Source organism: Pempheris klunzingeri, chromosome 9, assembly GCF_042242105.1.
Source record: "Pempheris klunzingeri isolate RE-2024b chromosome 9, fPemKlu1.hap1, whole genome shotgun sequence".
Taxonomy (NCBI): domain Eukaryota; kingdom Metazoa; phylum Chordata; class Actinopteri; order Acropomatiformes; family Pempheridae; genus Pempheris; species Pempheris klunzingeri.
Genome location: NC_092020.1, coordinates 549,601 through 577,021, shown reverse-complemented (window position 1 = coordinate 577,021; position 27,421 = coordinate 549,601). Strand labels below are relative to the sequence as shown.

The following is a 27,421-nucleotide window of genomic DNA, read 5'->3' as shown; positions in this document are numbered from 1 at the left end:
CCAGTTATGTTCAGATAGATAGATTATTCAAAGTAGTAAAAGCACAAAAGTAAATAACCAAATTAATGATATGACAGGATTTAGCTGCTTCAGTTTCAGGGCCCTGATGTCGTGCATGCCGGTTCACTGTCACACTGTCACGGCTCAGCGGTTCACCTGAATGCAATGGAGCCATTGCTAATGTTAATAGTAACACCTGTGCTTTTTTTCCACTGCAACAAGCCGAATGATCTGCTGTGAAAAAGGCCACTGGGACAGAGTTATAGACGGAGGAATGGTGGGCAAACATGAGCAAAAGAGGAAGAGAGCAAGCGAGGTAATTGTAACACTTGAGGCTCTTGACTGTCATGTAACAAGGCTGTAATGACTGTGACGAGGATAATTTACAGGGGACACTGAATGATGTGGATTATGTAATGCTACTGTATAAATCAGTGTCAGCATGGAGCGTTGCTTTAAAGCGGTGGAGTAAAATGTGAGTGCCCTCGTGCTGTTGTGCAATTTGACTGAACTTTTTTTTTTTTTCATTCTAAAAATAGATTAAAGATGTCTGGCTTTCTTTGTCACTTCTCCTCATTCTCGCACCCAAAGTGCAAATGGGCGACACATACGAAAGATTCTAAAATGATCCTCCTTTATGTGGGGAAGCAAATTACCGTCCTGCCATTTTTTTTTCTCCGAGGCAAATAGAAAGAGCATTTCAATTGTTCTGCCTGACACATTTCCTGATGGGAACCGAAATCTCCGAAATCTTCAAAAAGCCTGCTCACGAGGACAAGGAGAGAGTAGAATATGGGAGGAGAGAGCAGAGATTGAGAGCTCATGTGTGCAAATGAGAGAGACAGAGAGATAGAGATCAAGCGGGAAGAGAAGCAGAGCATTATATTCAATAATTTGATTTTATATGGACACTCTGTGAGCTTGAATGAGCCCATTTCCTGTCATTGTGTGAGAGATTTTAAAGAGTATCTGATGAATGTGGACTTGTGCAGCAGCAGGTGCATTAAAAGAACACAGCTTATTAAATCTCCGCTTTATGGTCTCCCTCCTCACTCATAACCACATCTTGTAGAAGAGGATTCTTTCCATTTATACCTGGATATTTGCTCGGGGGGGGGATTGATCGTGGTTTAGGAATTATGTGTGACAGATGGAGTATTGGTCTTCTTCCTATGCACCATAAAATGCCTCCACATCCTTCACAGGAATTTGAATGACTATCCAGAGAAGGAGGCAAACGATTACTCTGTGAATCTTTTATTAATGTCATTTGTAGCACAAGTCTCCAGTGAGTCTGAATTAAAGAGCAAGCAGTCTTTCTATAGATAGCAAATGTCTGTGCCTGCAGGGTGGGAAGTGGTAGGTGTGCCGAATCACATACAGAAGTAGACAGTTGAGTATGTGATCATTAGCTCTCCCACTGAGGAAAACAGTGGTGTGAAATAGAGACACAGAGCACATGCCTCTGGCTCTTCTCAGTGATGTTTTCACTCAGCTTCATCTTTGCTTTCCAATCTCTGCTTTAGTTTACCTCTCTGCACTACAGCATCAGTGGAGCAGAAACAGACATAAACCAAGAAAACAGACAGCTCCAGATTACAACCAGCAGTCCACTTTGGAGCTAAAACATTGCCTGCGTATGTGTCATCTTTATTATCACACCAGCTTTTATTCAGGAAGCAAATATTTGTTCATTTCAAAATCCGGAAATTGTAAGCAATTGTATTTAGAGGTTTGTGCCCGGAATATGGATATACTTCCTGTTGCAACAGTTGTGTCATTAACATTCACCTCAGGTTGTCCAAATGACCAAATGGAGAGCGTTTCCCCCTGTAGTCACTCTGCTGCAAACACATTTAATAAACCGGCCGGGGCTCAAGTGAGCCATGATAGCCTCACAGGGAGAACATGTGGATGACACACCTGCTGGCATCGCACCAACAAAGCTAGAAATAATCCCTGTTCTCTGCAGTAATTAACATATGTCTTCATGCCATCATGCAGTAGATTTTTTTTTTTTTATGAGGAAATTAGATCATGAATTACACGAAAAGGTTTTAGTTTATATTGAGAATGTATGTGACTATAATGTAGAGTGTGCAGTGTGAGGCAGCCGGCGTATAGTCAAATAATAACAGAAGAATCAATTTACAAGTGTGCTGTACGTGTGGTTTGGCGTCACATATAGCAGGTTAATCATTGTGTGTGTCTGTGTGTGTTCGTTTCCGCCAAGATTATCTGTTTTTGCTCTACATTATCATTAACTGTCTTTCATTAAGCATTAACCTAACGCCCCTTTCTCAATGTTGGTTTTGCATTTCTTCATCTTGACATTAAAAGGTAATTACAGTTTCTTTAACATGGGCTTTATGCACACATGTTGTACTTTGAACATTGTACTCATCAAGTTTCTGTAATAGCTGGGATGTGGGAAAGCAGCGACAGCAGTGAAAGAATAAAAGAGATGCTGCTGAGCATTCAGACCAAACCATCAATCACCATAGACCATACCGAGTCATTTTGGAGGAGAAAATGAAGGTTAACTATAAAATCATCCATCACAATCTACATTGTGACTTTTGGATTAACTTTGATCTGCTGTGTTTGTGTCTTAGTGAGTTATTACCACCAACATATCAGTAGTGCTCACTTTAGGATCCACCTTCAAAAACTGTTCCCCGATAAACTTTTCAAATAAAGATCTCTGTCGTAACGTTCTAACAATAACAGATAGAAATAATGTACAAAAATAAGGGCCAAGTTGTAATGAATCATATATTTCCTTTGACAGTAACTCCGATCTGTATGTTGATGTGTGACACGGAGCAGCAGTGGTTCTGTGTGTCTGCTGTGATAATGAAAGCCGGGCACAGCTCCTGTCCGTTTACAGTGTAAACAGCACTGAAACGGCCTTCCTCCACTGCTCTCAGAGGGGGATGGGAGCCTTGCAGCTCTGGCAACAGAAACACATCTACAGTACACACACGCGTGCCACACACCATCCGTACAAATACAATCACCGCCAGTGGAGCCATTATGATCAGTTTCCCACTTTCTGTAATATGTAAAAGCAGAGCGATCACTAAGATGCATCAAACAACATCCAAACAACGCTGCAGGCTCCCTGCATCCTTTTGTATAGCCATCATAAATACACATATTCCTGTTTATCTGCAGTGTAACAGCCCTCCGTTCTGCTATCTCAGTGCGCATCAGTTGTATAAATAAATATGAGCTGTGGCTTTCTCTCAGCCTATAAATAGAAAGGGACCATGGGTAAAAAAGGTGTTTTACACATGCTGCATGAAGGCCTGTTAACCTAAACAGTGCACACATGCAGTGCTGCCTCAGCACTATAACACACACACATATACACACAGACACCTGCAAAAAAAGCCAAGAACAATGTGCTCATAAAAGCCTGCTATGCATTTACATGAAGGCTTGTTTGCTGTATGGTCTGTGTGTGTGTGTGTGTGTATATGAAAATATCAGGGTACACTGAGGAAGCTGACAGCTCATACATGTAATCCACCCTGCTGACCTTTGACCCTCATGTTGGCTATTCCCATCATCGGATTGTTTACTCTCCCAGACCCAATCAGCCGTCCCAGGACCGTCTCCCACGGCGACCGTGGAGCTGTCCAATGAGCCGAGCCCTCCCAGTGCTCTGTGCAAACTGGACTTGTTTCAAATGTGTGCTCAGCCACACACACACACACACACACACACACTGCAGGCCAGGAAGCCAACAATGTGAGCCCAGATCGTTGTGTTAAACCGAGACACTGTCAGGCCTCTGTTTGCCCATTAGCCGCCAGCTAGAAGGTCGGACATGTCCTTACTCCTCACAAGGATGTGGAAAAGCTGATAGTCCCTGAAGCTCCTGAGGTGCAATTAAATTAGTTCCCAGCTTTTATGGATCACAATTTTTCATATTGCTGTTTTCTTCTCATTGTTTCTTTTTTTTCATTGATTGGCTTTTTATTTCCTACATTCTTATGCTGTATTCTTTCCCCCTTTCCTTCCTTCAGCCAGTCTGTTGGTATAAAAGCATTTTTTATCCCGTCCTGCTCCTCTGACTTCTTTTAGAATTTATTTTCTTCACTGATCAAGTGTGAGAGATCATTTCTAGCCCCTTTTACTAAACTGCTTTCGTGCTCTAACTTTGCCAACGCCTGCTGAGGCCTCCACAGTGTACAGGAGAGTATTGATATGCTGTCTTCCTCTTTCACATTCCTTCTATTTACAGCAATCCTTTCCCTCTCATTCCTCCCGCGCTATCTCACCTCCTCATACTCTACATCTGTCTTTCTGTCTGTTCTGCCACCCCTGCTCCACCTCCCACTGACAGACAGACTATCACATATGCAGACACATCAAACATGCTCCTTTTCAAAGAGATCCTTGGAAGAGAACTCTACCCTGAATAAGTCATCAAATCAGCAGCGCTTTTCTTTTTACCTTCCGTATTCTGGCCTGTGTGCTGTCCTGCTTTCTTTCTATGCACGCAAATATATTCATCCCTCCTAGTTTTTTTCTTTTTGTCTATGCCTCACTCCCTTCAGTTTCTCAACATCTAACTTTTATTCTGTTTCATTTGTTCCTCTCTCTTTCCTTGTCGATGTATTTCCATCACTTCACTCCATCCATCCCAAATAGCTGTGATAACTGCTTTTACTCACAGATTTCCTCTTCCTCTGCTCACACAGGAATCTGACAGGAGGACACTCATAATACTTTCCCAGCTCAAAGGGGATTTCCACTGAAATTGTCTTTCTTTCCATTTCATTTTCAGCTCAAGTAAAGTGAACATCTGTCTCATGTTGCTCTGGGATGACAGCTGCGTGATGCAAAGTGGTGGTTGCATATATACATATAACACATGCATCAGTTGCTCGTGGCTGCATTCAGTCAGAAAGACAGACGGTGTTGCTCCTGATCGTCCTGTCTCTGTTCTAAAAGAAATTGTTCCCATGGTAACTCTGCCGGGTCTGTTAATTGACTGTCAAAATGTGTGATTCTCCATGATGAGAAACAATCCTGCAAATAAATGTACATACCATCGTACGACTGGGTAGATAATCACATCACAGCTGCCTCAAGAGATGATAGCAAGAGCTATCTAATCAAAATGTTAATGAAATGAGCTAAACAGCCTGCATACACTCACATGCAGGCGTGAACGTGTCAGAAGTTAAAATGTGCTGAGGGTTTTAATTGAGAAAGCGTCTAGTGGAGAGATGGTTTTAAAAAAGCAATATAATCCCATTCAGCATGGCGGCAACATAACCTACCCACACATGGATACCAGTGACGCACATCGCCAGTGTATCAATGTGGGATTGTTCGAGTGTGCATGCATGTGAGCGAGTGCCTCTTGTTGCCTGAAGACACCTTGGTCATGCTCTCAAATAATCCACTGTGCGGAATGAAACCTTGAGAATGACACTTGTTTAAAATGGATGAGAGCGAGGTGCAGACGCTTTACGACATAAAGAGTTATGGCGCTGTTAAACAGGATCTGGGTTCAATGCTGGACACCAAGAGAAAGTTAAAGAGCAAAACCCTGAATAACCAATGCAGCTGCATATGTACATCAGCACATGGGGGGGGGGGGGGGGGGGGGGGGGGGGGGTCACTGAATGGTTTGATGATTATGAAAATCTCCTGCTATGGTCACCCAGTTGAACACCTGTGGGTTTCAGATTTCAGACTGATGATGACAGCTCTCTTGCAAAAATAAAAAACAAGCAAACTCAATTGCAAGTAAAAATATTGCATTTACAATTCCCAACAAAATACACTTTTCCTATCAAAACTTCAAGTGCTCATCACACAATAAACCCTCTGTCAGTGTCAAGTACAAGTACCAGTAAATGGACTTAATTGCTTTCACTCTGTTGAGTCTCTGAGGCTCAAAATATTGGAATAAAATAAAAAGCAGAATAAGGGGTTCCCTCCCTAAAGCAACATACTTAAAACAGCATCAAAGTCTGACTCAATGTGGTGTTTGTTTCCACGAGAGCTACTGAGGTGACTCCTGCATAGGAAACCATGGTTGTTTTAATAAAACATGAGTAAACAGCAAAGAAATGGTATATAATCTGTTCAGGTAGCTCTGCAGCTTTAAAGCACACACAGACAGAGAGGTTGGGGATCAGAGGAAAGAGAGGCAGGAATGTTAATCTCTGAAAAACACACCTGCATGCAGGAATACACCACTGCATTACAGACAAACTCTGTCTGCTTTTTTCTTATCTCTCCTCCCTCCTTGACAGTCCAAGTTGCTGCCTCAATGCTCGACTTCTTGTCACTCCTCCGCATGACATCTGCAGACACTCTTTCCCTGCTTTGTCTTAGTTTTCTACCCAGCGATGAATTTGGATCATATAAACCTCAAGCCTCTCTGTAACCACTCAGAAGTTCAAAGAGAAGCTGTCTGTCTGTTGTCCTTGGAAGCTTCACCGGTTAAACAGACCCAGTCTCTTGCTAACAAGGGCCCTCCTCAAATACTCTCCATCGAGACACTTGCTAAAATAACCACAGAGCCCTTCCTCTCTCCACCCCCCACCCCCCTCCTCCTCCTCCTACATCCATCCACCTTTATTATTTTGAACCATGGGGATCTGTGTTGCCATGGATTCTGTCGTCATGGCTACAAACAACTACGCAGATGTACCGGAAGTGGAGAAGGACGAAGGAGAAGGGAGGGCCCAGGGTGATGGAGGGGGTCTTGGAGGAAGCTTAACCTCTGCGTGGTGGAGACCCAGCTGTGATAAGTCACAGGGTTCAGGGCGAGGGGGGGTTAAGACAGCGAGGATGTCTATCATTTGTTTAATGACAGATGAAGGTCAGGCCAAAGCCTCAGAGGGAGATGAGTGAGATTAAACCTCGTGTGGTCCTCCAGCTGGTTCTATTCCAGCTGTTTGTTTTATGGTAGCCCTGTTGTCTCAGAGGGGACATCTAGTTTATGGTTTCACCTTGAGTGCTACGACCACACTCTTCTCAAATTCCAAATGCATCCTCCTGCGTTAGCTCAGGATGGCACAAGGAGGAAACTCTGGCCATATTTAAATCCTGCATTGCACAAACTGATAAAACATTGAGATTCCTCCTCTGTCTGTGCAGCCTTGAAGGACGCAGGGTGATTTGCATAGGGCAGATAAGAGTGGAGTTTTATCAGTGTTGATGGACAGCTGACTGCTTAATGTGCCCATTCAAGAATGAAGTTTGCAGCGCGTCCTTGATTTGTGAAGCATTGCAGTGACACTCCGAGCACAGTGTTCAGCACAGTGTTCAGCACAGTGTTCAGCACAGTGTTCAGCACAGTGTTCAGCACAGTGTTCTCACTAACGTAGAGTACACCAGCGCTCACATATGGTTAAAAACCAGTCAGAGATGTCACTTCCTCTGTACTTCCGCTGTTTGACTTGAAGTCATTTAAGGACACAGCGCCTGTGTGGATATTTCCTCTTGTCATGAAGAAATGCCTTTGATAGTGGTTCATCCATGGCATCACACCAATGAAGCACTTCTTTACTGGACTGTTTTCAATCAATATCAAATCAATAGGCCTTATCTGATCTCTATAAGGCTCCAAACACCAACTAATCCTCTCTTTAACTCAAACATGTACCAAAGATGAACCTTTGGATACAAATGATAAAAAGAAGTCATATAATATCCAATTGAAAAACAATATGTGGGTAAGATTTCATCTTAAACAATACAAAAATATTTGAGCACCAAATTAAACTGTATTTTTCTGAATAGAGCTCTGAGACATCATCCTTGTCTTCAAAATGTCCTAAATGATTTTACGGTACACCGCCCCTTTTACAGTAAAAGCTTTTTATAATGTTGTCTATATCTCCACCTTGTGGTTGTAAGACACACTGACCGTGACACTAGTGAGGATTTAGCTGTATTTCATTATTTCTCTTCTCCCATTTCCCACTCTCATGCAGATTCCCTCCATCATCCCTTTTCTGTCCGTCACTTGTAAAGAAAAAAAAAGCACAAAAGCTTTCATGATCATCAGCCACAGCCATGTTCCTCTCAAAGAGACAGTGTGGATTAAATCTGCAACCTCCATGATTTGATAATCCCAGGTGACACTATCCGGTTTGTCACCTGGCTGCTGTTGATGGCAGCATTTCACTGGTTTGGTGCTGAGCAGCTCTCAAAGATGTGATAAATGCGCTGCAGCAGATTCCTTGGGGTGAACTCCGTCTACAGTAGAAGCACTTGGCTGTTAACACCCCTACAATGTTAATGCAGGCTGAGTGCATTAAAACAGAGAAGGAAAATCAATGATCCAGCTGAAGTAATGGGCCCCTACAAGTGGTATGCAGTAAAAGTTGGAGTTATCCCAATAAACACTGTGGCATTTCTTAAAATGTTACTAATGTGGTATTATATAAAATCTTAAAGTGTTTGGCTGATGTGACTGCATAAATATTATGTACATATTACGGGGTTTATTGTGTGTGCTTCACACTTTGTGCCCACAGCCACTGTCTATTTCTGTGGTTGCAGTTATGTGTGACTGTCTTTAGGAATGAGCCAGACTATATTACACCCTGGTCCCTCCCTCAGAAGCTGTGCTAAAGTAACAGCTGATGTCAGTCCTACTTAAAGACATACACACACACACACACACACACACACACATAGACTACAACCTGTCTACCATTAGGCAGCAGCTTCAAGGGCACAGCAGAAAGCCAGCCAATGGGGAGGAGGGCTCCTATACCTTCCTTTCCCCACGACACATCAGCACAGGCACCATACCACGCTCACAAATCCCCAATCCAAGGCTCAAATCCCAAGTTACAGCAGACAGAGGAGGGGAGGGCAGTTATCTAAGGCTCTCAGCACCCCCATGTGCCTTGCTGGATCATGGAGCTGCACTGTCTTCCTACTGAGACCCCCACCACCGCCAGCTCCTGCTCCACGGACCCACTGTACGACAACTGCCCACCTTTTGCCCAGCGAGGGAGGGCCAGGGAAAAGGAACAGGACAGCGGGGTTGTGGTCCCGCCTGTAACCAGACTCCCAGGCCCCTGCAGCCCTCAGCCTGGTTTGGCCCCAGCTGTGGCTGAGGTTCCCACACTGGTCGGTAGGGGAAGAGGGACTGGCGCCTGGCCAGATCACAGCTACTGCAGCTGGAGAGGAGGCCTGGGAAGACAGGGATGGGATGCAGAGCTGGATTCATGCATAAACAGACCAAGAGGAGGAAAACAGGGAGGAGAACAGGGAGGTATATGGGGCGTTGATGACAGAGCTCATCTGAACCAGAGCCCTGATCCATCACAGAGTGAGCAGCACCGAAGCGCTCTCTCACTGTATGATAACCTCCCTGATGCTGTCACCCCTGACAGCCTCCAAGAGGTCTTTGACATGGAAACAAGCTTCCAGGAGAACTTGAAGGAGCAGATGTACCGAGCATGGGCCCCTGAGCAGATCCACGGACTGTCAGACAACGAGGGACAGAGTGAGGACCAGAGCCCATGGTCCTCCTGTGAGATCATCCTCGCTGAGAACAGTTCTGGTAACCAGGACCAGAATCCAGACCAAGATAAGAAGCATGAACAGGAGCCAGAGCTGGACTCTGGATCTTGTGGATTTAAGCAGGGGGACCCGATGCTGCGTCTCAAGCTCCCAATGTCACCTCCTCAACGACACCTTCCAGTGCCTTCCCCTCAGCTAACTCACAGTGAGTGCCAGGCTCTGTGGCATCCAGCTGAAGCCCAGCACCCAGAGCAGCCGTCCTGGTCTCCCAGGGTGCCCCCTCCCGTACCCCTGGCCGACCCCTCTGCCAGTGCCCTTCGCAGCCTCCTCACGAGCCTCCAACAGCAGATAGTAAGACAGAGGGAGGAGTACGAGGCACGGATAATCAGGTAATGTTCATGCTGTTTTGTCTTGCATTTCCATTCCAAACCACACAGTGTACCTAATCACTTTACAGGGATTAGACACACCATGTAAAAGACAAGTGAAATGTTCTAAATTTAATGTGCTTATGCTCAAGAATTACACTTTTCAGTTCAGACTCGCTTGTGAGAATTTTTCCCAGCCCTAAGTGTAATTCCAGCGAAGGGAAACACAATGTTCCCACGCCTCAGCTGACCCCGAACCTCACCCTATATTCTGTTGAGTTCAGAGCACACCAACAACTGTTAGAAGATTCCTTTCAAGTTTCCCAAGCAGAACTAAAATGATCACTAATGAAGTAATAATTATTTCCATTCTGTCCATTCTTTGTGTTTTCAGTCTACAGTGTTATATTTGTTATTCTGTTAAATCCTCAGATGTACCATATTGTATGGGATTTTTTAAAGTGATCTAAAAGACAAATTCAGTGTTTCCTGTTGCTAAATAGCTGTTATAATATAATATATATACCAATATATAATAGAAAGAAAGCACAGCCTGTGTGGGTGACCTATAGAAACAGCTCATGGCACTGGAAAGAGAGCTAATTTAAGGGGCCATGTTGCTGACCTAGACACAACACATACCTCATTTATTACTGATATAGATAGAGCAAGTCTCAGTGTACGGTCATTGGCGCCGGTTGGCAAGGACAAGAGGGAAATAACAATTCTTTTAGCTTGACAGAGTATAAGAAGGACATAGATTTAATTATACAATTTAACTTGATCTTCTAACCTGTTCTGCTTTTTTCAACTATATCAGGCATTAAGAATCAAACCAAACAATCACTGTAGACGTTCCTTCTGACCCATGCTCTCACTCCTGCTCATTCAGTTCCCAGCCTTCTGTATGCACCCCATCATTTTGATATTCCTGTCTGTCTGCCCCTTTTCCTCGTGTCTTCGCCATCAGCCTAGAGAAACGAAATGAAGAGCTGCAGGTCGAGGTCGTTCAGTTGAAAACGAACCTCGAACAGCAGCGGCACTGGTACCAGGTTGTCCAGGCAAAGATCATGGAGTCCGAAAGGAACCGGGCTTCGGCAGAACTACGCAATGCAACTCTGCAGAGGGAGATGGATCAGTTCTTCGACACCTTTGGGGAGCTCAACAACGAGGCCAAGAAGACAGAATGTATCGTCAAGAGCTTTTGAGAGAAAAAATGTGTGAATTGTGTGAGGATATGAACAGTGTGTACAAAGTGAAGGACAAAAGACACAAGGCACAAGACTGGCTAGTCTTTAAACTGTAGTTAGGAACTAGTTTGTCACCGTCTATGCAGAATATTTCCTTCCCCCATTGGGAACGGTTTACGTGATGTACAGTTCATTAAGAATCTGAGAAATATACAAAAAAATGTCACTACAGGAAAGTGAATCACTGATGTCCACTTTATTAGTTACATAAGGGCAAAAAATGTTGGCCAAGTGATAATATTGTGGCCATTGCAATCACACAGGACATCTCTGAAAATAAAAGGAGAAACTAACTGAACAAAAATGTGAGATGTACAGTGCATACAATGGAGTTTTTTTTTTTTTTTAAACATGGTAAACACACAAGATGTTCTGAGCACTAAAATGCTCAGTCCTTATCTGATAAGATCTTTGGGAGTGGATTGGCCACTCCTCTGGTCATTTAAGGCATGACTGAAAGAATAAGGTCATGGTTTATAAAAGGAAAAATATAGTGTACAACATGGTGCTTCAAGTCCTCAGTGACTCCATAGTGCCAGACTTCTGCATGTCCATCACACTGTGCAAACAGTTCTGCAAAAAGCAGCTCCACAGTCTATTTCCAAGGTTCATCTTTAAGTTTCCATCTTGAGTTCCGAGATCCAGATTTTCACTCAGGACTCCACAGTCACATCCTCATTTTAAACCACAACATGTCTGCTCTTTGCTGAGGGACCAACTGCCTCCATTGACTTTGCAACCAGACGACTGCTGTCTTTAAGGACGATTCAAAGGAGATAATGAAGGAGAGCGCTGCACAGTACGTTTTGATAACACACACACACACACACACACACACATATAGGCTTACAAGGCAAAAAAAAAACAACATTTGCATCAAACAGGCTTTTAGAACCAAGAACATCAAGGTACTGTAAGTAAAACAACTGACCTGAACGGATTTCTCTTTATAACAAGAACTACAGTATCTTATTGGCATCTTTAATGCCGTCATGCAAGTTAAACACTGTTATGTGTGTTTTACTGCCTTTACATGTTTTCTACATGATGTCATGTTTCATGATTAAATTTGTTACTGTGTCAGTACTAATGGAATGGTTTAGAAAAGGAGCAGCCAATGCACTGATTTGTCGATGAAATGCTTTGACCAGAGGCTCGATCTAACCCAGAGCCTCAGTGTGATCGTGTGCAACATTTTGCAGGAACACAAAAATAAATATTACATGTATCTTTTTGCCTCTCCCAAATTTACAGGAGGATGATGTTCTTTTGATATACACATTATTAGTCAGTACCTTATGTCAAATGGGATGATTGCAATATATGGTTCTACAGATAAATTGAGTTTCTTAACAAAACAAGCACATCTTACCTTTTAGTGGTGAAAGGGTCTACAGCCACAATGAGTGCCAGATCATGACTTCTTTACATACAGTACATTATATCAGCAAATAAAATTGTAGCACTGCAACCACAGCTTCCCTTAGATGTCAGGGGGAAAAGGTGAAAATCCACATCACTCAAGCCAATTAATTAAAAAACAATGTGCAGAAAACACCACTGTGGAGATCTTCAATACTGCAAGCTAGCTGAAGGATCGATCAAACTTTGGATGAGTGCTTGATCATCTGATGGACATCAGGTGCTTGGTGCGATTGACTTACGGTAAGCGTTTGTTCATTTTGGCGTAACATGCATGAGAGCAGCTGGCAGCTGTGGTCTGTGGTCAGTGTGCGTCTGCTCTACTTTGATGACACTAACCTCTGGTCTCAACTTAATAATTGCTACAAAAAATAAAAACACTTTGAAAAAAGGCATACAGGACAAACATCAATCCACCACCAACTCCAGGTAACCTGAAAATCAATATGGATGCCTCCACCATATATACTTGATCAAGTTAAACAATATCCACAAGCAAGAGACAGAGCAACCTTTGACCCAACAGGAAGGATAGAGAGCTTTGACCTCTAGGCAGCAGTCCCAAACGTCTGAAGTTTAAAGGATCGACAAGATCCACCAAATCATACACAAAACGAAAATAGAAAAATAGACCTATTCATTGAGGTTAAAGAGGAAACAAGAGAAACACATGACACTAAGGGACAACTGATTCAGAAAATGGGGGGAGTGAGGGAGTAAACAGAAGAGGGGAAGGTGATGCTTGATTGATATTTGGATGTTGTGAATGGAAAGGGAGAACTGAGGCAGGCAGACACATGTGGCCATGGACTGTGTTCACTGACTCTCGTCCAGCGGTCCCGTCAGTGTGTCGATGCTGCTGCTGTCTGTGTCCGAGGCCAAGGTGTGCTCCGTGGACATGGACGAGATGTCGTTGGCTGATGAGGACTGGGAGGCCGAACCTGACACCACATCTGATTTGTGACACACACAATGGAGACGACAAAGTTTAGGCGATTGTAGAAATAAGAACATTATTTAGTGTTAAAACGGTGCATTTTTGGTGGGACAGATGTAACCACAGTGACATAAGCCCAAGCTAGTTATGTTCTCCTTTGGTGCCGAGTATCGCAGATGATGAATGAAAATGGTGCGTGTATGTACCTGAGCAATCTTCTTTCATCAGTCCATTCTTGTTCCTCTCTTCCCAGTCAATCACCTCTTCATAAATGAGCTCTGTGAAAAAAACACTGTTTACTCAGAATGTAGCCTTAGTTACAGGAAATTTCAAAGCTGTAAACTTGATTATCTGCGCTCTTGAAAACGTCACCCATTGCTGTTAATTGGTCCAAATCAAAGGCTGATTTTTCACAATAAAACTTCCAGGAGGAGTGAACTACAGTTTATTTTCTCTCCCATAGAGTTGTAGAATCAATTTGATGCTTGTGAGGCAAAAACAGGTATTTTCCTCACATACAGCACACTCTGTTAGTGCTCAGCACAAGCAAACTTTTCTAGTACAGAGAGGATTCCTTTGTTACCTTACACGGCATGTCATGTGTGTATTGCCACCTACACCAAGTAGCTTTGTCGTTTTGGGATTTTTGTTGGTTTCATTTGTATGCCTACACGGTCCTAGCATATGGACTTTGATGAGAAACAGTGAAAATAAACAAAAGTGTTGTTGACTGCTGTAACTTGAAATGCCTTGCACATCATAGTACAGTATTCCCACATACTGTATAGATGTAACAGAAACATGGTTCTTCATAGGTTTTAATCTAAATGTAAAGAAGGTTAAGCTGCACTGCTGGTAGATTTCCATAGAGGGCAGTGTATTCTACCTTTCCATTGCTCGATGGTGTGCTCTCTCTCTTCCAGCTGCTTATCTGAAATCTGGGGAGGAGGCTGTGAAACAAAGACAAATACATATTTCGGCAAGCTCACACACAGACACTACATTGATAGAGTGAACCGGTCTGTGAACAGTGAAGAGTCTCCTCACCGCGTCTGCCTCTGCAGGATCGTACCACACGTGAATGTACGGGTGATTGAGGGCTTCTTCTACAGAGATGCGGCATTCAGGATCAATGACCAGCATTTTGGAGAGCAGGTCCCGTGCTTGACCCGCTGTTATGGCAACAGAGGAAGGGCAGTGTTACTATGGAGAAAGGCCCATGACATCATGCTTTTTAAGTGGTCTTCATGAGAACTGATTACTTCCCCCTTGCGGTGTTGTGCAACATCTCTGGAAAAGTCAAGATCGGTTCACTGGTTTCAGTGATGTGATCTCCAACTCTAAATGCCACAGATTAGGGCAGAAAATCTTTTGACCTGCAAGATCATTCTCTGAACTAGTTGTATAAGGGCTTCAGTTTTCAGCTTCCTGTCCTTGTAATTTTATTGGGAAATGTCTTGTTACATCAATACACTGCAGAGAAATGCCCCTGTTTGACAAAAATCTACACTTTAAAGCACAGTTTTAAAAATCAGGAAATCTTGCAATTTTTAAGTATTTATGCGATGAAACGTCACCTTTAAGCATTTCAGTTGGATGAAACAATTCTGGTCTATTTTACTCTAAATTTCTTACTCTTCAGTTTGTCATGTTCTGAGTCTGAGGGAAAGGCCCAGTCAGGGAAAAGCTCGGCAAAGCTGACACCAGGATACTGTGGCTTGTTCATCACATAGTTCCTCACGGTCTCCATCAGTCGGTTCATAAACTCCAGACTAGGCGTGCCCAGAACCTCAATCACCTTATTCCACTGGTCGATGTCTGGACAACACACTTGTTAAAGAAAACTGAGCTGCATTATGTGCAAATGTCAGCAAATAAGAGGAACCTTTGATAGGGCACAGAAACTATCCTAGTTTAGCACGGTAGCATGCTAACATTTGCTAATTAGTACAAAACTCAAAGCACAGCTGAGGGGAATGTTATTAGTTTTGAAGGTATTTGTTCATAAACCAAAGTACTGGACACACTGAAACCTGATGACGGTGATACACGATAAATCAGAGGATAACCAAAGTTACAATTCATCCTGAGGGAAATGGGAATGTGTGCATTACATTTCATGGTAATCTGTCCAACAGCTTTGTGTCATTTCACTAAAAACCACATTTTTTAAGCTCATGGTGGTGCTACAGGAAAAGCTAGGGGATCAGCAAAGCCAGTATTGTAGAATACATCATCTGGGAGCCATGGACGTCTGTACAATATTGTGTGCCAATCCATCTAGCGAATGTTGAGATAAGTGAGTCTGGGCAAAAGCGGTGGACCAACAGACTGACTGACAGACCAACACTGCCACCCCCAGAACCACATCACTAGTGTAGCTAAAGTACAGATATGCACATTCAGTGAGCATACTGACTTTCAACTGCAGTAACCTGCACCCATTCTCAGCTACTCAGGTGTAAACGGACAGTACCACTGAAAGGAGCTGGTGAGTGAAGAGGTGACCGGACCCATTAAAAACAGAAACAACCAATATGAATGTAAATGATTTGAATTGCTTCCATTTGATTTTCCTTGATAACCACTCTGCAATCATTACAAAAGGCAGGAAACACACAAAGCTCTGTGTTTTAAGTGGCATGTGCTTGAAATCTTGAGTGGTCCTATCAACACATAATGTTTAGAGGTCATCACAGGGAAATGTCTTGACAGACAAGTGCTAGAAGAACTATAAGACAAGAAAACTGTCAAGATGAACAAGATACTCTGTGCTTAATGAGCATCTGATGGAGGGTGAAAGACAGAGGAAGTGTTACAGAGACGTTCAGAGCTGTGAAGGATACGGTCGGTGCCCTGGAAGATGACGCTGCCCTTTACCATCTCTCCCATGATACACCCCACAGACCAGATGTCCACTGTGAACAGAGAACATGGACAACACACACACACACACACACACAAAATATATTAAATAATGTTCATGTAACATCAACCACACAATATGGACACTAAATATACAGTAAAAGGACATATGGAGGCTGCACAGCTGAACAACATGCTCCATGGTTTAAATTTGACTGACAAGCATTCAAATGCAGAACACTAGCTCTCCTTATTTCGGTCCATCCTTTAGCTGTGCCATGGCCTGATGCTTTCATCATATTCATCTTCAGGCTGGCTTTCCTTTCTCTCTCTGGCTTGGGAACCATACGCAGCCTTCCAGGCCTTTCTCCTCGCCTCTGCAGCTCTGCTTATCAGTTTGCACAGCTGTTGCTCTCGCCAGCACTTTCCCTGTGTGCACTTAGCTGAGCAGGATGGAGTTTGTCTCTTTCTCTCTCTCTCCTAGAGCTGACTGTTTGCTTTAGAGCATGTATATGTGACAAACAGCCATTAACTCCTCTCTTCCCTCTACTTGAGTTTGATAACGTCTCCAGATCAAGTCTACAAACACAATACAAAAACCGTAAACTAAACTATCCCTTCACGACTGTTCATTGTGACTGCTCCAACAGGGTAATCACACTCTTGACTGGCAAAAAGACTTTTGACATACTTCCTGTTTGTAATCTTACCTCTATGTGTTTCATGTATTAACTGGTGCTGAAGCTAGTTAGTTAGACATAAACACCTTAACTGTGGTTTGTAGTCTTGCTAGTTGTGTAGCACAAACTGACAGCTTTGGGTATCCCTTTAGCTTGGGCTTTATCCCAGTGGCTACCATGGACTTATTGTAGACTTGAATGACTCTGCAGGGTATGCTCTTGGCAGTGAAGTAACTGTGTAAATGTATAATCTTATCTTTTTTCCTCTTTGCTACAACATCTATGTCCCCTCAGTGAGTTCTGCCTTCATTTTGATAAAGCAACGGAAAATGAGACTATCGAGTAAGGATACAGTCCTTTCCAGGAAACCACTGCAGGATGGGTAGCGGCAAAGTAAGCTCATCCATTGTCATCATTAATATCTAATTTACTACAATTAAATATAGCAGCAAGTGGCATACATGCATTAAACAGCACAGGAGTCACTGTGTGTGTTCCCAGAGAAGTCAGCAAGTTTTTGAACCTGTCTGCCATGTTTGGTTGCTGTAAATCTTGCAGTTAATATAACCAATAAATAACTAATAAGTAGCTAGAGGCTGACTGATACTAGATCAAAGACTTGTGACTGTGAACTTATGATTCTTAACAGCCTGCACAATCTGCTCACCTCCATGTTTCCTTGCTTACTCAAATGCTGCTGAGTGTGTTAGATAAACTATGTGATGATGACACTGTTTCTTAATAAACTTTCCACTGCATGTAATATCTTTTTGCATAGTAGTTGTCATATATGTAAGTTGAGCTGAGTGAATGTATCATAAACCAATCAGGCTTCACAGTGAACCACAGCTAATGTATTTTTTAAATGGAGCATTAGAAAGGAAAAAAAAACTACTATCAACAGTGTCACTTGGTCACAAAGGTGAATAACGGGCTCAACAAGAACATGAAGAGTTCCACCTCTGTGATTCAGTATGCAGTATGACAATGTCGCTGACAGTGGAGTTTCATTTCCTTCATCTATCCCTCTAAACTCATGCCAACATTTTAGAGATACAAGATCTTTACAACTAATGTGGATAAAGTAACGCTTGGTCGTCCTTACCATTCTCCTTATACTTCATGCCCAGTATGACCTCTGGGGCGCGGTAGTATCTTGTTACCACGTAGGGGGTCATCATGAAGTTAGTGCAGGCCGTTCTAGCCAGGCCAAAATCCAAGATCTTAAGAGTGCAATCTGACTTCACCACAATGTTACTGGGCTTCAGGTCCTGAGGGGAAATGCAAATGCAAAAAAACATTACCCTTAAGGTATTTATTTACATCCAGGTTATTTCGGAGAGAACTGTTGCATTTAAACAATCGGATTAAAAGGATTTAAGACCTCCACATTCTTCCAAAGTTAACAATGACATTTTAGAATCAAATAATATTATCCTCCGTTTATGAAAAACTCCTGAAAACAAGCAGATTTTTCAGCACAAATTGAAATTGTCTAATGTCACTTTTTCACATAGTAATAAATATTTAGGACTGAACACGCGACTAAATGGCTAATTAATGACCAAATCAACACTAGCTGAAATTCTTAGGTTTGGTGGTTTAACACCCCATCTGAAAACAGTGATAACGAAGTGTACTCCAGTGTGCCGGTACACCGTGACATCATTGATGGTTGTGGCTTCAGGTGCAAGAGAGGCCTCTGCCCACAGCCTGCAGTGACTTAACAAACTTGAGATTTTTGACCAGACAGGGCAGTGAACACTGCTTTGCAGCCTGATATTAAATTACTCTTTAAGATATTTCTGCTCTGTGTAGAAACACTGTGGTCTGCCTCATTAATTCATTTAACCCACAGCACAATCATTGCTTGTCCTGTTACCCTGTGGATGATGCCAGCAGAGTGCAGGTGCCTGATGCCACAGAGGATCTGGTAGAGCAGATAGGACATCCTCTCATGGTCCAGGTCCATGTGGATCACCTGGCATAGGCTGGCATCCATCAACTCCATCACTAAATACCTAAAAAGCAAGGGAAGAATGAAAGGAAATGAGGAAAGGGTTTTAAAAAATTAGATTATAAGAGGAGCAGTCATAAAGAAGACGCAGAAAAGGTAGTAAAGCAGTTCATAAAGAAACAGTGACACACACACACAAAGGAGCAATTAATGCTGAGAACATAGAACAGCAATAGTGCAATAGAAGAGGTTGGTAGATAAATGGAGAGATGCTAGTGTAATGGAAGAAACCAGAGAAAATCTCTGAATCCCACAGAAAGCACAGAGTAGATCGTTATAACAAAAAAACACTCCACTGCCACTCACAGGTCCTGGAATTCCTCCAGGGACTTCTGAGGCGTGAACACATTGATCAGATGGATGATCTGGAAGCAGAGAGACAGGCCATTAGTTCACTCTGTTACTCTCCCATCTACATCCACTTCACTGTGGAGAGCTAGACAACTGGGGGCAGAGCACTAAGTGGGTTTGTCTGGGTTCTCTCACTCCAAGCAAGAAATTACTCACATTGCTGCGAGCTGACTCTCTATTATTCTCAAGTTTGTACATTAGTTGAATATTTTTACTTCAACAGACAATTAAAGCCTACTGTAAATCACATCAAATAAAAAGAGAAGGATTTAATCTGTAACTATAAAACGGTTATAACGCCGCCCTCCCCTGTGCGTGCTCTCACTAAAGCTCAATATCTTCAGGAGGAGCTTTGTAAACACCGTGGCTAAGAAACGACCACCAATAATGAAAAGATATGTCATTTCTAGCTATGTGGAGTATACTTGTGTTTTGTTTTCACTCCAGGGACCCACAGGAGGCACAACTGCTACGATATGTTGTTTCTCGGGCCAGCAACAGTCCGACTGTTCTGCTCCTCTGCTCTTTTCTAATCAAGCTGATCTTTATCAACAACCTCATGAATCTCTAACATAAAGCACCACACCCCCACCTCTATGTGTCTCCATATGTCTGCGTGTGGGCGTCTTGTCCCTTGCTTTCCGTTTAGACACGACTGACAAATGTGTGGAATAAAATTGTAATTCAAAAAACACAATCACAAACAGCGGCAACAGCAACAATAACCTGTTTCTAATAAATATAGCGGATGAGCTTTTGAAATTTCATCAGCGTGGAGATCAGCGGCCAGCAGCAGGCTGGAGACTCGAGGCTCTGGGGAGATAGCGAGTCAGTAGTCAGCACTTCCACTGTCCTGCCTGCTGCCCAGGGCTCCTGCAGTGGGCTGACTCACAATCTCCCCTGAGCTCTGAGCAGCTCTGTGGCTCCCACTCACTACCCGGAGCTCCGTGGCCGGCTCTGCAGTGTTAATACCGTTGTGGACGCCGCACATCTGGCCTCTGCAGCTGCCGAGGTTAGTCTGTGGGTGCACGACAGTCTCCTCTGCAGGGAGGGCAGAGCTGAATCGCAGCGGAGAGGGAGGGGGAGGGACCTGAGTCCACTCTCTTCTCAATGTTCCCAACTGCTGCTCTGAGAGGCCATTAACAGTCTACGGGCTCTTCTGTGCCCAATGCTGGTCTAATGAGACAGTCCTGGAATAAATCCTCCCTTCATGACAGAAAGGTGGAGATTCACCTGTATGATCATTTTGGAGAATGTAGTCTGTGGCGCTTTTCAACTGTATTGCATTATACAGAGAGGTGTTTTTGTTATTTAGCCGACCCTCATTGGCATAAATAGAGTGGACAAAATAATAGAAACACCTGCCTGAATAAGACAGCACAGTTCAACAGCACCACAAACTGCATCCCCCAAAATGACCATACAGTTCAAATTAACCTTAGGTATAAGGTAAGATTTATTGTGGGGCTGCATTCGTTTTAGCTAGGTGTACCTAATAAACTGGAAGCTAGAGTACATTCCTACCTTTAGCTGAGGCTAACATGAGGCCTCAGCAGTCTGAGTTAGTAAAATCAAGTGGGTATCTTCCAAAGCTCAGCACAGACATATTTTCTGGGGAAACACAAAGGGGGAATTACAAACTAATACAATTATTACTTTAGGTGACACCCACTTGATTTAAGTAACTGAGACTGCTTTAGTGTCACACAAACTTTTTGCACGAGGGCTGTGGATTTTGTTCCCATTGGAAACACACTGGGAAAGGATCTTAATGGCTAGTTTCAAGAGAAAGTATGATTACATCAAGCTGTTTCAATGTGAATATGGCCACATGGCAATAGTGTTCTACTAAGACACGCTTAAAAATGTGAGCCTGTCCTTTAAATCTTACATTTTTGTGGTTGACACATTTGAGCAGCACCAGCTCCCTGTAGGCACGCTTAGCGTGGGTCTGGTTCTGGAAGGGCCGACACAGCTTTTTCACCGCCACTGGTATACCGAGGACTGTGTCTAGAGCAGAGCTGGTCACATATTGGATAGAGGAGGGAACAGACAGAGAGACAAAGGTTAACAAGAAAGCACCTGTGTCCTACAGAGAAAAGCTGCTGTTTGAGTTACCATCAACTTGACAGGAAAAAAAAAAACTACCTACCCATCTCTTGTCACTTATCTTTTAAAATAGGTAAAAAAGGTGCAAAGGATATTTCTCTCCTCACTTTAAACAGCAAAGGGAGCAACACAAACCAAAATTGCAGGTAATTAAATCCCCAAAGAAGAATGTTGACCTAAATGCTTGAAAAGTGTTTCTGTTTTTGAAGCATTATCAGTAGTACAAGCAAGCTTGATTGCAGAGTAGCTGTTAGATTATGAGGAGCCTTAAACCGAATGCTAGAATAGTGGCCTTAGGGTAGAGCTAGGGGGAAGTTCATGGAGTGTCCAAAATGGGAACGGCTCATGCTTACTGTGCTAATGCCAACAAGAAGATGATATTAGATAAGGTGGTTGTTCTTATCAACAGGTACAAATCTTGCCATCACAGTGGTGCCAGAGAACTGGTCTGTGGGCCGCCACTGAAATGTTCATCGAGTCTCGAGGAACTCAGATTATTAACACTCTGGGCTGGTGAAGCGATCCCATCAATGCTAATACAAGTATAGCTTCTCACCAGACGATGCCCTGGGCCCCGGAGCCGATGGCGCGAAGCTGCTGGTAGCGCTTGAGTACAGTGAAGGTGGAGTCTCCCACCTGAACACTGTAGAACTGGCCCTCCGCCTCACTCATCCTGCTGAACAGTCAGGACCACCAGCAGTGTCTGCAGGGGGGCAACAAAACAAAAAGAAAAACAGATATTCATGCCATACAGTTCAGCATCTCCAAATGGCCTGCAGAATGTAAACAAGTTATTGCATGTTAATAATCCCACAGTGTAATGGTGAAATTACACTTTTGAAAAGGAGCTTTTTTTTCACCAAAAGAACTGAAATGATCTACAGTGGATGTCAGGGCCTAATATGGTTCCATCTGTCAGTCCCTGGCATCACTCCCTTCATTTTCAGCCCAGTCTGAAGCCAAGCAATCCATCATCGCTCTCTGCCCGGTTTGTTCATCTGACAAAAGGTAACAGCGGGTTGGAACTGAAGTCGAGGCTGTAAATGTTTTGGTGTGTGTGTAGTGGAGAGCAGAGGAAGCTGACAGCTTGGAGTTCCTGAGGCTCTCACTGCCATCTCTGAACTCATGCTGACACACTCATGCTCAGTAAACACATACATAACACACACAGACACACATGCTCTGACGCAGGCAGCATTAGTCTTTAGCATGTTTATTATTCTTTGCTTTGCATCCAGTTTCGCGACAAATGTGTATACGCCATCGGCCTGGAATGAGCACATGGTAAGTGATACGTGTCAATAGACGTTAACACATGATGTGTCTGTGAGTTCATCAAAAATATGTCCGTGTTTGCATTGATTCCTCAGGCAGGAAGTGGAGGAGGAGTATTATTCTTGGCCAGGGTTTGTGTGTGTGTGTGTGTGTGTGTGTGTGTGTGTGTGTGGGCGGGCGGGCGAGGACACACAATTATGTAGCTATGCAACAGCGAGTAGTCATTCCTTCAGAATACAGCCACAGGTTAAGTTGAGTCTGATATTTTAGCCTTGTCTGTTTGACGGCCAACAAGGACACAAGTACTGACTGATTCTTATGGTCCAACAGACAAAGTGCTAAAAGGAAAGCAGCAGCGGGGAGGAGGTTATAATCGATCGGAGTAAAAAAACAACTTAAGCTGCTTGAATTGTAAAGCTGCTCAGTCTCGGCTTTGACACTGTAACTGCATTAAAAAGAGCAGCAGTGAGCCACAACAACAAGTAGAGGAGGACAACTCACAGCTGGCTGACTTGACTACTGACTGATGTGAAACGATTGGTGGAGAGGGGAAGAACTATGAGCCGTTTTTTATTATTTCATATTAGAAATAATTGCCGAGGAACCAAAGCTGACAAATAATGATTTTTTTCTTACAAAAAAAGATGAGGAAGCATCAAGTTTCAATATGATATTGTACAATGTGATAACGGAGTATATATATTATCATTATTAGTAGTAGTAATAGTCATAGTAGCAGTAGTAGGATAACATGGTCACAATTTTTCACTTCATACCTTTAGCTCATATTTTTAGAAGTAAATCTGTGATTAACAAATGTCACTACATTTATTGTTGTAGCTGGCTTTTCCTCACCAGAACATCATTCTTATTTCATCGTATAATATTGTTTTGTGAATATTTTTCTTGTTTTTTTTTTTTTTTTAAGACAATTTATATATAAAAATGCGATATAAAAGGAAATGGCATAGACAGGAACAATAATGTGTCATTCTGAGAAATATTAGTTTAATAATGTTTATCATGCTGCTGTCAGAATTCATTCATCATTTTGTTGTGGTTAAATACATTAAAAATCCATTTAAAAGAATTCATTGAATTTGTGTTATTTGTTGCTACAGTCTCTGCTTGTCATCTGGGTTTTTTGTTTGTTTATTTTACATGTTAATTTATTCTGAATTGTTTGTTTCTTTTATACATTTTTAATGTCTCTTCAACATGCCACCTTTTCTCTTTTCTGTGTTGCTTTGTGAATCCACAAACGCTGCCAGAAATATGCCTTTAAATGTAGTAGGTGTGGATCTGCAACTGCACCATTACTCATATGAAAAATGAATCCTTCTCATCTCTATCTACTTTCCTCCTCCCTCTCGCATGTGCGTCCAGCTTGGCTCTATCACTACACCCAAGGGGAGAGCTGCAAAGACCTTTACTTCCTTCGTGCTTCTCTCACTCTCTTCATTTTCCTCAGCTTTGTCTTTCTTTGTTCTTCTTTTATGGTCCTGACATTCCCTCACTCCTCTGCCCTTTTCTAGTTTCTTCCCTGTGGCCTCCTCAAAGATTTCCCCACCGAGGGACTGAAAGGTACTGACAGATATATTTTTGATGAATATTCTGATATGACATGCAAACAGAGCTTTTCCCACTTGATTACATAGTTGTTTAAAATGCACGCGCAGTAAAAGCAACATGCAAAGGCCTTGTCTGAGCTCCATTAGAATAAAATTAAAGCTTCTTGACATGCAGGCAGCATGGACTGTAGGCCACAGAGTCAACAAAGCGCATGAACACTTTGTGCAACAAATATCCTGCAATAGTTTTCCCTCTGAGAAAAATTCAAGGCTCTGCTATTTTAGTTTGGGAACTGCATAGGAAAGCAGTGGCACTTTGATATTTTTCTCCAGTATCTTTTTACCTCGACGTCTGGTCCACTGAGTCACAACACACATATCAAGCTAAGGAATGCTACGAGGGGGCCATTAATCATAACCAAAACCCATTTAAGCTGCAGCGGGCACAGCACATGTACAATCCTTCACCTGCTGCCAGGCCAGGCACAACTAAAGGCTAAATGTACAGTTGACTCAGCCCAGCTCCATGGACGGTGACAGGGAGCAACTCAAGTGAGGTGAAAATTGCATGTAAGCTCAGAAGGCAAGACAGACATCGGCAGACACCTGTTATAGCTGCAGCCAGCAGGCGTTGAGGAATACGTTCAAATTCAAAGGGGATTCGATTAGTGTAGATGAAAGTTAATGTCCCCGAGTGAAATCTAGGTCATTGCAGGTAGGCTACAGGTGGGACACATGAAAGACTAATGGGATATTAAGACAGAAAGAATAAACAAGCTAAACCACTTATTCCACCGCTGACATATAGTAAAGATAATGTAATCACAGCATTAATCACAGCGGTCCAATCACATCATGTGATCCTGTAATGACGGTATCATGATACAGCTAATACTGCAACATTCAAGACTATTACCTATAATTACACGTCCCGATGTGGAAGAGGGCATACCCACAGAATGGTACAATATCCCAAACCACTCATAGGGTAGACAATTAACCTTATAATAATGGTGATTCATTTTGGCTTCAAGGATTAATTAAACCAGATCAGTCACAATTTGAACTTACAACAAAGCTGCTGAGTAAACTGCCTGTTTCTAAGGTACAAACGGCCTGTTCATAGACATTTCTACAGAGAACGCTGTAATTAACCAGTCTCTGCTTCCCAAACATCATTAAAGCTGCGTGCAAGATCACTTCCACAGTAAAGGCAACCTGCCAGTTTAATGTAACAGTGTTTTCGTTGTAGTTGCTTTCTCTTTGGGACCATTCATTTCATTTTTAGTTTGCTAGAGAGACAGACTGAAGTTTAAATAGGAGAAAAACGTTTTACTTTTTTATTCAATACAAAGATTAAGTTGAGTTTCATTTATGTTTAGGACAAGGTGGTGGTTTGGAGCTATATTTCATACATTATAGAAAATGTGGAGGTCAGTGTCTTGCTTATGGACACTTCAACACAGTGGGACAATGGGTGGGAACAACTTGTTGTATAATGTAACGCTGCAGCGCATTATTTGTCACACCCTTATCATTTAGAATAAATATGAATGGAAAGATGGCAGGCAAGTATAATGTTTTCTTTTCCTTGTCCCTTAAACTCAATAGTCATACAGGTATGAGATTCTGTCAATTTCAACTCTTGCCAAAGAGTTGAAGAGAGAAATGACCTTCACACCAGCGTCATCGTCCTCAACCCATTATCATGACTACTGTCCAGTTCAGTACAAATGCAGCCTTGGGCTCTCAGTTGGCAGCTGGATGGAAGTCAGTGGGCTGGCTATGATATGTGATTAGCATGGCCCGAAGACTCAGCATCTCATCCTGATGTAGCAGAGTTACAAAACACATGGGAGCGGCTAAAAGTACATGTAGGCTGCTGCTGCTGCACTACAGAGATGTCTGCTGAGGCCGTGCGACCGGTCTGAAGAGGATGACGGATGCTTCAGATGTGTGTGCACGTGTGTCATTTCATATACACTGTATGATCCCACTGTGCTGCCTACCTGCTAAGCCTTTAGACATGACGGACTAAGCCCGTGTACACATGCTGCCTGATTTGATGGCAAGCTGAAACTTGCCTGTCATACCAGGCCAGTTAAACTAGATGTGAGGTGAAACGTAGCACTGGCTTTAGCTTTCATCACCTCTACACCTGTCTACACCTTAACTGTGGTGTTGGTTTGAAGACCTAAGGATACAAGGCCTAGACAAGTGTCATTCATTTGGCTGTAGTTACATCAGCGTAGGTCTGTGGGTGAGCTATGCACACTGACAGCCCTGTTTGATAGCACAGGAGTCATTTTTATAATGTCCAAACGCAGCGTGCCTACTCTAACACACACACACACACACACACACACACACACACACACACACACACACACACACACACACACACACACACACACTCTGAGGTATGAAGTCACCCCTGTATGACACACCGCGGCCGCAGCACCGCCGGCTCTGGGTGTTTTCACACAGTCAGAAATCGTCGCTTCACACAGCACAAGTCCCGCTAACATAAACGCCGGTTAAATCCCCGTCGCGTCGGGTATCTAACAAAGTTACCCAGGCCTCCAGCCCCCGTGTTTTTCACTTGTGTCGGCAGCAATGCGGTAGTCGGGCCGGGGCTGAACTGGGAGCTCTGACGGACCAGCGGACGGCAGAGGAGGCGGCAGCGTCAGCAGCGAGACCTACCTTCTCCCTTCGCCGCTCCCAGGACACTCCCATGCATCGAAGACACAGATTAAACACTCGCTCCGTCTTCCAGGCACAACCTGGACTTGGGAAAGTTACGGAGGCCGGGCTGTCACGGCAGACAGTCCTCCCTCCGGTTCCTGGTTAACTCCGGCGGCGGCGCGGAAGGACGGCTGGTGCGGAGGAGGAGCGGCACAACAAGCGGAGGCAGTCAGCGAGTGTGCGGGTGACGTCATCACGCACGGGTTACGTAGGCGAAACTTTTTTTTTCTTCACTAAAAGTTTGTAAGAAAAAGTTTTTGTTCTGCAGGTTATCGATTAAAATATCGGTATAAGGAGCTGCCATGGAGGAAGCAG

The 27,421-nt window shown here is 43.2% G+C and overlaps 2 protein-coding genes across 2 annotated transcripts; one reads left to right on the top strand and one right to left on the bottom strand.

The window, feature by feature from the left end:
• Window positions 1-8,689: 8,689 nt before the first annotated feature.
• Window positions 8,690-11,299, top strand: LOC139207697 (uncharacterized). Its single transcript, XM_070837443.1, has 2 exons — window positions 8,690-9,905; window positions 10,855-11,299. The coding sequence occupies exons 1-2, from the start codon at window positions 8,905-8,907 to the stop codon at window positions 11,090-11,092; spliced, it is 1,239 nt and encodes a 412-aa protein (XP_070693544.1). The 5' UTR covers window positions 8,690-8,904; the 3' UTR covers window positions 11,093-11,299.
• A 1,180-nt stretch (window positions 11,300-12,479) lies between these two features.
• mapk9 (mitogen-activated protein kinase 9) lies at window positions 12,480-27,237 on the bottom strand. Its single transcript, XM_070837442.1, has 12 exons — window positions 27,065-27,237; window positions 22,072-22,218; window positions 21,298-21,427; window positions 19,362-19,420; window positions 18,921-19,059; window positions 18,144-18,309; window positions 16,340-16,411; window positions 15,129-15,311; window positions 14,541-14,665; window positions 14,380-14,443; window positions 13,700-13,771; window positions 12,480-13,509 (listed from the first exon to the last, which is right to left on the bottom strand). The coding sequence occupies exons 2-12, from the start codon at window positions 22,185-22,187 to the stop codon at window positions 13,373-13,375; spliced, it is 1,263 nt and encodes a 420-aa protein (XP_070693543.1). The 5' UTR covers window positions 22,188-22,218; window positions 27,065-27,237; the 3' UTR covers window positions 12,480-13,372.
• Between the last annotated feature and the right edge of the window lie 184 nt (window positions 27,238-27,421).